The sequence below is a fragment of the Rhinopithecus bieti genome, unplaced genomic scaffold, assembly GCF_001698545.2.
Source record: "Rhinopithecus bieti isolate Rb0 unplaced genomic scaffold, ASM169854v2 scaffold_33652, whole genome shotgun sequence".
Classification (NCBI taxonomy): domain Eukaryota; kingdom Metazoa; phylum Chordata; class Mammalia; order Primates; family Cercopithecidae; genus Rhinopithecus; species Rhinopithecus bieti.
The window spans coordinates 2,303,207-2,315,743 of record NW_016814761.1 but is presented as its reverse complement, the minus strand read 5'-3'; the positions used below and the strand labels follow the sequence as shown (position 1 = coordinate 2,315,743).

At 42.1% G+C, this 12,537-nt stretch overlaps 1 protein-coding gene and 1 long non-coding RNA gene across 5 annotated transcripts in view; one reads left to right on the top strand and one right to left on the bottom strand.

Annotated features, from left to right (window-relative positions):
• Positions 1 to 12,537, top strand: part of UBR4 (ubiquitin protein ligase E3 component n-recognin 4) — a 146,427-nt gene that overhangs the window by 45,998 nt on the left and 87,892 nt on the right. For all 4 annotated transcript variants that reach the window (XM_017851965.1, XM_017851966.1, XM_017851967.1 and 1 more), the window contains exons 29-42: positions 938 to 1,147; positions 2,399 to 2,500; positions 2,806 to 2,906; positions 3,157 to 3,355; positions 3,713 to 3,901; positions 4,323 to 4,386; positions 5,497 to 5,688; positions 6,211 to 6,281; positions 6,372 to 6,519; positions 6,962 to 7,189; positions 7,827 to 7,997; positions 10,436 to 10,618; positions 11,516 to 11,674; positions 12,017 to 12,169. In XM_017851965.1, coding sequence (XP_017707454.1) covers positions 938 to 1,147; positions 2,399 to 2,500; positions 2,806 to 2,906; positions 3,157 to 3,355; positions 3,713 to 3,901; positions 4,323 to 4,386; positions 5,497 to 5,688; positions 6,211 to 6,281; positions 6,372 to 6,519; positions 6,962 to 7,189; positions 7,827 to 7,997; positions 10,436 to 10,618; positions 11,516 to 11,674; positions 12,017 to 12,169 — 2,170 coding nt within the window. The remainder of the gene's footprint in view (positions 1 to 937; positions 1,148 to 2,398; positions 2,501 to 2,805; positions 2,907 to 3,156; positions 3,356 to 3,712; positions 3,902 to 4,322; positions 4,387 to 5,496; positions 5,689 to 6,210; positions 6,282 to 6,371; positions 6,520 to 6,961; positions 7,190 to 7,826; positions 7,998 to 10,435; positions 10,619 to 11,515; positions 11,675 to 12,016; positions 12,170 to 12,537) is intronic.
• Positions 1,726 to 12,126, bottom strand: LOC108515262 (uncharacterized). Its single transcript, XR_001881484.1, has 3 exons — positions 12,034 to 12,126; positions 4,192 to 4,332; positions 1,726 to 2,173 (listed from the first exon to the last, which is right to left on the bottom strand). It is a non-coding gene; the product is annotated as an uncharacterized LOC108515262 (long non-coding RNA).

Here is a 12,537-nt window from a genome sequence, read left to right as displayed (position 1 = left end):
TCAGCTCACTGCAAGCTCTGCCTCCTGGGTTTACGCCGTTCTCTTGCCTCAGCCTCCCGAGTAGCTGGGACTACAGGCGCCCGCCATCTCGCCCGGCTAGTTTTTTGTATTTTTTAGTAGAGATGGGGTTTCACCGTGTTCGCCAGGATGGTCTCGATCTTCTGACCTTGTGATCCACCCGTCTCGGCCTCCCAAAGTGCTAGGATTACAGGCTTGAGCCACCGCGCCCGGCCAAGAATGATTTTTTAACTTAGATCCAAAAGACAATAGAGTACTTCCTCTTCTCTATAGTATTTTTCAGAAAAGGCTTATTTGTGTTTTTCAGCAGAAAATTCTGTACTTGTGTGCATTCTGCATTAATATGGAAATATGTGAAGCCTTTAAGACATATTACAATTTGGAGATGTCTTGGGTTTAAATTTTAAAGTGAAAGTGACAGATTATTTGATAATGTTTCTCCAGAATCATAGTGGGATAAATTCCACCATTGTAGGAACCAGGTCAGGCCAATGGAGGGACTATTTTGTCTTCTTATACATAGGTAACAGGTAAAGTCTCATATCATATTGCCCTAAAAGTGATCCAGGTTCCTGGCAGTTCTTCTAGAAGGCTTGTCTGGAATGGAATACTTGCTTTGGTTTCAGTTAATTTTCTTTGTTGAATATTAGAAAATGCAGCTCATTAATTTCACATTTTAATAAATGGATTTTCAAGTGAAAATGATTTTGTTTCTGATACAATAATGAAAAGAAGAATATGAGATTGTATTATGATACCTGTGTATAAAACATCTATCATGGGAAAAAGACTGGAATAAAGGCCCTTGCGCAATTCCCCTTCCCCTCTCCCCTGGCAAATAATTGAATTACCCTGTCCTTGCTTTGCAGCTTTTTGAAGGAGTGTGTTCACTAACTCGATTTCATTTTCTTTGCTAAAGTTGGTCCGATGAGATGAACCCACCACAGGTCATTCGGACCCTGCTACCACTTCTTTTGGAATCGAGCACTGAGAGTGTTGCCGAGATCAGTAGCAACTCCCTGGAACGTATCTTGGGCCCTGCTGAGTCTGATGAGTTCTTGGCTCGTGTTTATGAGAAGCTGATCACTGGTTGTTACAACATTCTGGCCAATCATGCAGATCCTAACAGGTGAGCCTGATGGAGAACAGTCAGATTTCTTGTGACCTACTGCTACTATCAGTGAAATGTACCAACACTGCTGCCTTTAGGTCATTAATTAATAGCTTATTGTTTTTGTGTGTGTTTGTTTTTTTTATTCTGAGATATGGTCTCGCTCTGTCGCCCAGGCTGGAGTGCAGTGGGGCTCACTGCAACCTCTGCATCCAGGGCTCAAGCAATCCTCCTACCTCAGCCTCCTGAGCAGCTGGGACTACAAGTGCATGCCGCCATACCCAGCTGATTTTTTTTTTTTTTTTTTGGTAGAGATAGGTTTTGTCATGTTGTGTAGACTGGTCTTGAACTCCTGGGCTCAAGTGATCCTCCTGTCTTGGCCTCCCAAAATGCTGGGATTACAGGCATGAGCCACCACACATGGCCAGCTTACTGTTATTTGTGTTTTTCAGCAGAAAATTCTGTACTTGTGTGCATTCTGCATTAATATGGAAATATGTGAAGAGTATTTTGGAGTCCTTTTTGTGATTAATTCTTAGGAATAGACGTTAAGAAAATGGAAGACTTAAATGTTTAGATTTGGAGACTTAAAATTGTTTTTAATGATTATCAAGTGCTGCTCTGGCTCTGATGAGATGTACAGAGGAGCTCACTGAAATTCGTTTCTAATATTTTGGTGATTGTGCTGCTGAAATGAGTGTGGAATGGACAGTCCCACAGCATAGCTGTACCTTGGTAGTTTAGGCCACATTGCTATAGATGAGCTATAAAGAACAGTTCTGTTTCCTTTTCACCCCACTGAGAATTATTCAAATGAAGGTGCCACATGTTGGAATTTCCTGTCTCTTTGTTGTTGAGTAATCCAGTTTTTCATCAAGGATTCCTTTTATTCCGTTTCTCCTCTTTTCTTTTTCTTTTTAACAGATGAATAATTCCAGACACTTTTAGCTGTGTGGAAATGATTTGTCCAAAGAGTCTTTTTCCCTAAATCACTGGCAGATCTGGATTAGGACCAAGTTTTAGATGCCTTTCCTGTTTAATTTCCTAGGAAAGAGGATAGAAAAATAAAGTTGAGAGGCTGCTATTAATTCAGTAAACATGTATTGAACACCTACTTTGTGCCAGGCTTTATGTTAAGCTTTGCCAAAACAAAATTGGACATTGCCATCAAGGTCAAACAGACAAACTTTGGATTTTAATAAATCACCATGAGGAGGACATTGAAACAGGTCTTAATACTGGTGGTTAAGTTTTCCATTTGATCCTCAGTGGACTGGATGAATCCATCCTGGAGGAATGTCTCCAGTACTTGGAAAAGCAGCTGGAAAGCAGCCAGGCCCGTAAAGCTATGGAGGAGTTTTTCTCTGACAGGTGAGCCGTGTTTTGCTTTATTCCGTAAATATTTTTTGAATGCCTCTTGAAAGTAAGGAGCTATATATGTTGATTTAGGTACTTATTATCAGCAATATTTAAGGCCTACTTAGGTGTCTGCACTTTGGGGAGTTAATTGCTGACTCCTTGGGGTTATTGGTGAGGGGGTTAATTTCATGACTGCCTTGTGTCATTGACTCATAAGTGGCCATTTTCCCCAGAGGAGATGAGATTGTGAAGAAAGGATGCTTTTTATGTGAGGCTTTAATGTGATTCTTCCATTTTTCTCCCCTCCTGCCTCCCAGTGGAGAACTTGTACAGATCATGATGGCAACAGCCAATGAGAACCTCTCTGCTAAATTCTGTAACCGAGTTTTGAAATTCTTCACCAAACTCTTCCAGCTGAGTAAGTGACAGCTTTTAGTAATCTTCTTATGGGAACTTTGATGTCCGGCAAATACTGTGCATATCTTCTGCCTGAGTTTAACTACAGCATGAAAATGCTAACAAGTGGAGAGAATCCCTCAGAGAAAGTTTGGAAGGAAGTTGAAAACTTGCTTTGAAGCCATTTCCCCTTTTCCTGGCTCACAATTTGCCCCTTCTTTCCCTTCCTCTCGCCCTTCTTTATTGACCCTGGCCTCTTGTTCTGCTCCTAGCTGAGAAGAGCCCTAACCCGAGCCTGTTGCATCTCTGCGGCTCCCTGGCACAGCTGGCCTGTGTGGAGCCTGTGCGCTTGCAGGCCTGGCTCACCCGCATGACTACATCACCCCCAAAAGATTCTGATCAGCTGGATGTAATTCAGGAGAATCGGCAGCTGCTACAGTTACTGACCACATACATTGTTCGGGAAAACAGGTAGAACGACATTTCTGTCGTGTTTCCCTAGCAACCCCAGAAATACGTTGATATTTGCAGTTATCTTTCCTTCAGGCACCACTCTTAGCTTTTTCAACATTTTCATATCTACCTCTCTCTAGACTCAAGGATTCTAGTGTATGTAGCTCCTTGATTTTTTTCCCATGGAAAAACTTGGAATGACTTGGCCTGTCAGTTACAACCTGAATGAAATGTTTTATGCTCTGCTAGCCCAAGTCCAAAACTGGGATTGGTATTGTAGTTATGTATTTAATGTTTAATTTAAAACTTCTTTTATAACACACAGAATGAGATTCCTGTTGATTATTCACCAGCTTGCTCTTTCTTTTCTCCTAGCCAAGTTGGGGAAGGTGTGTGTGCTGTTCTTCTGGGCACCCTGACTCCCATGGCAACAGAGATGCTGGCCAACGGTGATGGGACTGGCTTCCCTGAACTTATGGTTGTGATGGCCACTCTGGCCAGTGCAGGTCAAGGTGCTGGTCACCTTCAGCTTCATAATGCTGCTGTGGATTGGCTGAGCAGATGGTAAGATGATGAAATTGTATCTGTAGGTTACAACATTGATCTTGGAGAAGTGGGTTACTTTCTTTAAAGCTCAAAGTGAGTATAGAAGAAATTTGAATCTCTACCCTTTTATTGGAGTTTGGGGTACGGGTAGCAAATAGCTCTGTTCACTTTAGACTTCGTCTTCATCATTTTCTTAGTAGAGTTTCCTGTTCATTGTTCCCAAGAGAACTCTTGGGGAAAGTATGCCATGTGTTAACGATAATTCTAAGGCCAGAGTACCCCAAGCTATGTAACTATATAGTACTTACGGAGTTTTTTAAGAATGCTTCTGCTTCCCAGTGTCCTCAGATTGATTCAAAGTTAATAAAGATGCTTCATTTCTTTGGTTTCTTAGATGATTTTTTGTCTCCTCTTTCCCCTCTTTTTTTATTTGGGACAGCAAGAAATATCTGTCACAGAAGAATGTGGTTGAAAAACTGAATGCCAATGTAATGCATGGAAAGGTAAGAAAAGTGAGGAATGACAATGGGGGGTGAAAGGAAAGATGATTCTCACCTCTGTGGTCAGGTGGAAGTCTCTTGTTCCTATTGAGTTCTGTGCCCGGCTAGCCTACCAAGGATAAGGCTGATAATCTCGAAGATCTAGAAGTGTGTAATTGCTAACTGTGTGCCTTTAGGCATCTTTTGGCTGGCAAGAAGTGATGGGAGGGAAATATACTGGTAAATAAGCAGATAGAATCTTTCTTAAAACGTAGAGTTCCTGTCATCCTAAGATATTGGAATGTTATGGGAAAATGTCTCCCTGCTCAGGCCTTGGAACTGTGCCACTCTGAGTCAGTGTTATAAGAGGCCAAATACGGCCTCCTCGGCTCTAGTCCAGATGCTAAGCTTTGTTTAATTTGCTGAAGGTACTGGTTACTCTGGTGAGAAAAGGGGTTTGAAATTGACAGAAATCCTGCATTCAGGCATTTTCTTCTCCTACCCAACCCATGAACTGGCATAGGTGGCTAGGAACAGATAACTAGCCTGAGAACCACTGTGGTACCATTCATTACTCCCTCCTTACTTGCTGATCTTTATCCTTTCAGCACTGACATGTCAGAGTGCAGAGCAAAGGGACTTAGAAATCTGAGTCTTTGGTGCCAGTTCATTGGGTTTTCTAGGCAAGCATGAACTGTCTGCAGTGATTTGCTAGAATTTTTTTTCTCTTGATTTCTGAAGCTATTCCTCTCCTGCATTACTTTAAAGCCTGATAATTAAAATGACTTTCACTTAATGGTTAAAAAATGCTGATGTTAGGGGCAGAATGCTTCATACTCTAATCTGGTCTTTTCTTGAGTGGTTTTAATCTGTTTTTACTCTATTCTTCTAATTTCAATCCTACTTCATCTTACAAGACTTTGTAAAGAGCTGTCTTTGTGCTTAAGAATGAAGGAGTACGTGTTACTTCAGTACAATTTACTGACCAGCTACATGGGGACGGAGTGGTAAAAGCTGGTTAATAGATAATAAAAACACACTGTTTTTCTTCTCTGCTTTCATACCATTTCCCTGATCTTGAGCTTTATTTGAAAACATGGAGAATCTGAAGTTTCTGTGGGGCTTCTCTTGCAGCATGTGATGATCTTGGAGTGCACATGCCATATCATGTCTTACTTGGCTGATGTCACGAATGCCCTGAGCCAGAGTAATGGTCAAGGCCCAAGTCATCTCTCGGTGGATGGGGAAGAGCGGGCCATTGAAGTAGACTCAGACTGGGTGGAGGAGTTGGCAGTGGAAGAGGAAGATTCCCAGGCTGAGGATTCAGTAAGTACTAAGTAATCTCGAAGTTAACCTTTCAGGGTAATGACTGACTGGCATGGTACCAAGCTTTTGGGCTCTTTTCTCCAGCCTCCTGTGAGCTTCAAAACTTCCTAGACCTTGTTGCTGCCTAGACCCCAATTTTCTAGGCCTTCAGAGCAAGGCATGGGGATCTAATCTCTTGTGGAAAGGACTTTTCATAAGCTTTTCCAGAGTCCCTTGTCCTGCTTTGTCAGTCTTTAATTCCAAATGGAATTTTAGGGATAAGTTCTTTATGGGGGTAGTGGAAGCTCCCCTATAGAGAAAGCATAAGATGTTTTTTTCTTAACTGCAAACCCCTAAGGTCTCACTCACCTGAAATAACAACAGATTTTCAGCCAGCTAGCTATTTCCAGTTGTGGTAGATTTCCACTGGTCATTAATGAGTCAACTGTTCACCCCCCCATAGAGTGTTGAGGCACATGTGTTTTTGTGGGTGTTTATATACAGGGGTATATTTCGAATTAAAGAGACTTCTTATTTTTGAAGGATGAAGATTCTCTTTGCAATAAACTCTGCACTTTTACGATCACACAGAAAGAATTCATGAACCAGCATTGGTAAGAGTAGTTCTTCCTTTAAGGTGAAGATTTGCTGGGCACCGAATATTGGGACTTCTGAGCTTATTTGCTGGTTCTTATTCTTTGCAGGTACCACTGTCACACCTGCAAAATGGTGGATGGGGTGGGTGTCTGCACAGTGTGTGCTAAGGTGTGCCATAAGGATCATGAGATTTCCTATGCCAAGTATGGATCCTTCTTCTGTGACTGTGGAGCCAAGGAAGATGGCAGCTGTTTGGTGAGAGGACCCTCCCTGAGCTGTAAAGGGTGGCTTGTTAGTGACACGGGATTACTGAAGCCAAACTGGAAAATTCCCATCACCTCTAGGATACCTGAGTCTAGGAAGATGTTCCAGCTCACTCATTGATGATCTGTACAGTTGGTGGCCTAAGCATTTCATTTAGAATATCAGAACCAGCAAATTCCTTAGAGATCTTGTAGTTCATTTTTCCTAAGACCTCCCCACAATTTCAGATGTTATAATAAGGCCTGATACTGTGAGTGGATAAATAAGTTAGATATTAGGTGAATATTATGAAGATCAGAATTTAGGCTTTTGGGTAACATTGAAATGCTTAGCCAGTTTCTTCTTTGGGTCAGATTTTCTTCAGAGATCTCAGGCAGTATTTCCTTTGTGCTTGAGGCAAGAACTTAGAGACTCTGACGTTTTCTGTCCCTAGGCACTGGTGAAGAGAACTCCTAGCAGTGGCATGAGCTCTACCATGAAGGAGTCAGCATTTCAGAGTGAACCCAGGATTTCAGAGAGTCTAGTGCGTCATGCCAGCACCTCACCAGCTGACAAAGCCAAGGTTACCATCAGTGACGGAAAGGTTGCTGACGAAGAGAAGCCCAAGAAGAGCAGCCTCTGCCGCACAGTAGAGGGCTGCCGGGAAGAATTACAGAACCAGGTGGGGCAGACTGATGCTCCCTAGTAAGCAGACAGAGTTCAGAGCCTGCTGAACTGGTGTGAGAGTAAATAATGCACATGGCTCCCCTTGCAACTCATTTTCTCCTTTACCCATTTTCATAGTGTGAATACAAATACTATGTATTGTCATCACGAGGGAAGGATTTATGGCTGAGCACTATTAGGCGTATTATGGGGGGTGATGGAAACATAAATTTTAGTTGTGTCATACTCTAGAGTACCCTTTCTTGGCCAGGGTTCTTTATCTGAAACACAGAAAACAGAATACAAAATGATTTGAGTGTTTATATTCTCAATTTTCCCAAGGATGGTACAAAACCCAAACTATTCTAGATACATAGGAGAGAAGTTAGCTCATTTCGTGTGAGGGATGCCTTTGCACATTAGGATATCTGTGCGGGACCCCGGTTTAGAAAGATTGCTTGGAGTTAGTAGCGCAAATGCATATTGATTGGAATCAATGCCAGGATTGTGAGAATGAGAAGATGGCTAGAATATCAAACTGGAAGTGAAGTAGCTGGATTCTGAAGGAAGTTACTGGCAAGATGATTGTTAGGAGTATTATCCATTGTTTTTCTTTTTTTTTTTCACTTGTGTATTTTTTCTATTTTTCTCAGGCCAATTTCTCCTTCGCTCCTCTCGTGTTAGACATGCTTAATTTCCTTATGGATGCCATTCAGACCAACTTCCAGCAAGCTTCAGCTGTCGGGAGCAGCAGCCGTGCTCAGCAAGCCCTCAGTGAGCTGCACACAGTGGAGAAGACAGTGGAGATGACAGACCAGCTGATGGTGAGTGTCTTGGGGCCATGACGTTTGGTGGCTGTGGGAACCAACAAATTTGTTGAGATCCCAAAGTGTGCTAGATGCTCTGAGGAGTATACTTAGAGCAGTTGATCCTTGGCCATCCAAAACTTAGAATCTAAGACATCATGACATGCCCAGAACATATTATGAACAGTGTAAAAATCAGCATATGAGGTGTGGCTTCAAAAGAAGAGAACTGGCCAAGGGTGCGCCTGTTATCCCAGCACTTTGGGTTGCCCAAAGCAGGTGGATTGCTTGAGCCTGGGAGTTTAAGACCAGCCTTGGCAACATGGTGAAACCTCATCTCTACCCCAAAAAACACACAAAAAATTTAGCTTGGTGTGGTGGCGCAGCAACTACAGTCCCAGCTACTCGGAAGGCTAATGTGGGAGGATCACTTGAGCCCAGGAGGTTGCAGTGAGCTGAGATCATAGCACTGTACTCCAGCCTGGGTGACAGAGTGAGACTCTGTCTCAAAAAAAGGAGTGGGGCTGGGGAATCCAGGGTCATTTTGGCCAATGAAGAGAATAAATCTCCTTTTTAGTTCATATAAATATATGAATCCCCAAGAGGCGGGGAACTCCATTTTGGGGCAATTAGAATAGTAGAGAGTTTTTATTTTTAGAAAATAGAACTTTATTGTATCTTCTCTAAAGTTCATCTAACTTGCAAAATAATGTTTGTCCTTTTTTGCATATAGTCCTTTAGATAACTTTAGTTTCTCATGTCACATTGGTTATAAGGTATGAGTCATTATTGACTTTAAAATCTGCTGCTCAGCACTGAATATATGACTTCTGATGTGGCCTTCCTGGCCTTTTTTAGCAGCAGCGTTAAGTAATAGAAAGTAAAGTGGTGGCAATTCCAAAAAGGAAGTGAACAAATATTGTGAATGAGATACATGAATAGATCTCATAAATTGGCTGGTTTTTTTTTTTTTAAGACGGAGTCTTGCTCTGTCACCTAAGCTGGAGTGCAGTAGCATGATCTCAGCTCACTGCAACCTCTGCCTCCCTGGTTCCAGCGATTCTTATGCCTCATTCAGCCTCCTAAGTGGCTGAGACTGAAGGTGCGCACCACCACGCCTGGCTAATTGTTTGTATTTTTAGTAGAGATAGGATTTCACCATGTTGCTCAGAATTGTCTCAAACAACTGTGTTCAAGTGATTTGCCCCCCTCGGCCTCCCGAAGTGCTGGGATTATAGTTGTGAGCCACCATTCCCAGCCAAAGTTGGCTGTTTTTTTTTGTTTGTTTGTTTCTTGTTTTTTGTTTTTTTCTTTTGAGGCAGAGTCTCGCTCTGTCACCAGGCTGGAGTGCAGTGGAGGGATCTCAGCTCACCGTAACTTCTGCCTCCTGGATTCAAGTGATTCTCCTGCCTCAGCCTCCGGAGTAGCTGGGATTACAGGCGTGTGCCACCACGCCTGACTAATTTTTATAATTGTAGTAGAGACGGGGTTTCACCATGTTGGTCAGGCTGGTCTTGAACTCCTGACCTCATGAGCCGCCCACTTCAGCCTCCCAAAGTGCTGGGATTACAGGTGTGAGCCACTGCGCACAACGAAAGTTGGCTGTTTTTAAGGGAATAATAGTCAGTTGGAAATATACACGTACATACACATATATATTCTGGCATTTTATTAAAATCAGTCACAGTTTTTGCCAGGTGCAGTGGCTCATGTCTGTAATCCCAACACTGGGAGGCTGAGGTAGGCAAATCACTTGACCAGAGAAGTTCGAGACCATCCTGGGCAACATGGTGGAACCCTGTCTCTATAAAAAATATACAAAAATAATTAGCCAGATGTGGTGGTTCATGCCTGTGGTCTCAGCTACCTGGGAGGCTGAGGCAGGAGGATTGCTTGAACCTGGGAATTCGAGGCTGTAGTGAGCTGATATCACATGACTGCACTCACCACTGAACTCCAACCTGGGTGACAGAGTGAAACACTGTCTGAAAAAAATAAAATTAGTCACAGTTGTATTTGATATTCTTGGAATTAAAAGAAGTCGTAAGATCAGTCACACTGTTAGAGCGTTGGTTTTTAGATATTAAAGATGAAGTGAAAAAATACTTGGGTTGGGGACCCATCAAGTTGCTGATTTTTATGTTGCCAGGTTAGATCAATGAAAAAAAAAATCATCTGTCACCACAATTTGTAAGAGATTGGACATTTTAACGTTTTTTAAAAAAGACCAGTACTTTGTATTTAAGTTTAGCTTTATGAAAACATTTACTATGTTATTCTTAATGGATTATTAATAACTTTAACAAATTTACCCAGCCATCCATGGTTTGAAGGCTGAAATCACTGCTTTTGGATGACTCCATGGTGCAGTGTCTCAGTCTCATGAACAGTGCATGAATCCACTTGATTTTATTTGCCTCATTACTGCCCGCTTTCTCTGCTTCTTTCTTTGCCAGGTTCCCACCTTAGGCTCCCAGGAAGGTGCCTTTGAGAATGTGCGGATGAATTACAGTGGAGACCAGGGCCAGACCATCCGGCAGCTGATCAGCGCTCATGTGCTCAGGCGGGTGGCTATGTGTGTGCTCTCCTCTCCCCATGGGCGCCGCCAACATTTGGCTGTCAGCCATGAGAAGGGCAAGGTGGGTCCTCCAATTCTTGTGTACTTACTTTAGGTCATATTGTCTTAAATGCTAAGCAAAACAACTTGATGACCACATTCGGATTAGCCCTCTGTGGGAAAAAGTCCGTTGGGTTCTAAGAATGCTTTAGGGACAGATCTTGTTGAGTTTTTCAAATACTTGGACCCCTAGTTGATTTGATTAGACCTAGAGCTGGTATGACTAGGATAGACTGTTTCTAATTAGTAAATTTCCACTCACAACATATTCTTCAAGCCCTCAGGAAAAAGTAATGACTAGCAGTTACCTAGGACAGGTTGACTCCCAGTCTTGCCCTGTTTGGTCACGCTGGTAGGCATAAGCCGAGAGACAAAAGTTTTCATAGGAACACTCAGTGTTGCTTATGTAGTCCTGCCCTGCCTTCCCAGCTCTGTTAAGGATATAAGTAAATCTGTATTGTTTTATAGAGCTTGTAGAAGTTGGAAGAGTGCTAGGTATCTTAACTCACACTTTTCTGTATTCTGGCCTCTCCATCACCACTAATGTTGTTTTCACTTTTAAGTGAAAATATGGATACTCCTTAAAACAACTCTAAAATCATTTTAAAAACAGTTCCATAGAAAACTAGAAAAGGACAGTGGTACATAGGTATTCTTAAACTATTTTGTGAACTAACTTTATAAAGAGAAATTGTTTTCATTATTTATCTGGTCTGTCCTCCGTGGAAAGACATTCCATGGCTTTTAGCCGGGAGCAATAGAGATTAATATTGATCTAGAATTTTCTATGAGACTTATCTGTTAAAAAAAAAAAAAAAGTGTGCAACCTATTATCCCTATTGAAAGAATTTTTATTACTTGCTTAGACTTCTCTGAGAGGACCAGGAGTAAGAATAAATTGGTCATTGTTCCTTTGCAGATCACTGTTCTGCAGCTCTCTGCACTCCTGAAGCAAGCGGATTCCAGCAAAAGGAAGTTGACTCTGACCCGCTTGGCGTCTGCCCCAGTTCCTTTTACTGTGTTGAGCCTCACAGGAAATCCCTGCAAGGAAGACTACTTGGCAGTTTGTGGGCTAAAGGTAAAAATCCTGATCTAGGTTTCATTGCCTTGAGCTGTGGATTCTAGTCATCTTCTCTCCCCTATTCTCAGAACTACTTTTTCTTATTCATTGTTGAGATTAAAACTTAAAGCCTACTGAAATGCAAAAGGAATTTTTCTTTGAATTTCTCCCAGATCTTTCAGATTTCTCCAATATTGAAAGTAATGTTTGTGTTCATGAAACCTGAATGTTACTAGACAGTCTAAATACTGTCTGAAGGCAGGGGATATTAGAGAAAAAAGGGAACATTAGAACTCTGAAATGAATTAGTCCACTTTCCAGATCATCTTTTCACCATTTTGTTCCTTAAACATTATCCAGGACTGCCATGTGCTCACCTTTAGTAGCTCAGGCTCTGTTTCGGATCACTTGGTTTTGCACCCTCAGTTGGCAACGGGGAACTTCATCATCAAAGCCGTGTGGTTACCTGGTTCACAGACTGAGTTAGCAATTGTCACTGCGGACTTTGTTAAGGTACAGTTAGTTCTTTGTTGATATGGTTCTAGAATTTTTCTACTTTTAAATCCAGAATCATTATGTGCTAGCTTCTCCCAGAAGTTAAAAGAATCAACTGGGTGCCATGAGTTGCACTTGTAGTACCAGCTGCTTGGAAGGCTGAGGTAGAGGATTACTTGAAACTTAGTTCATGGCTGCAGTGAGCTGTGATTATGCCAGTCCACTCCAATCTGGGTGATAGAGCAAGACCCTGTCTCTAAAAATAATAGCCATATTTTGTCGCCTTTTGCTATGTTGCTGAGTAGGAGCTTTCTGTCTTTAGGCAATAGGGAACTGATTCTGGTTCTACCCTCACTGTACCAAGTGCACACTTATTGCCATACTTG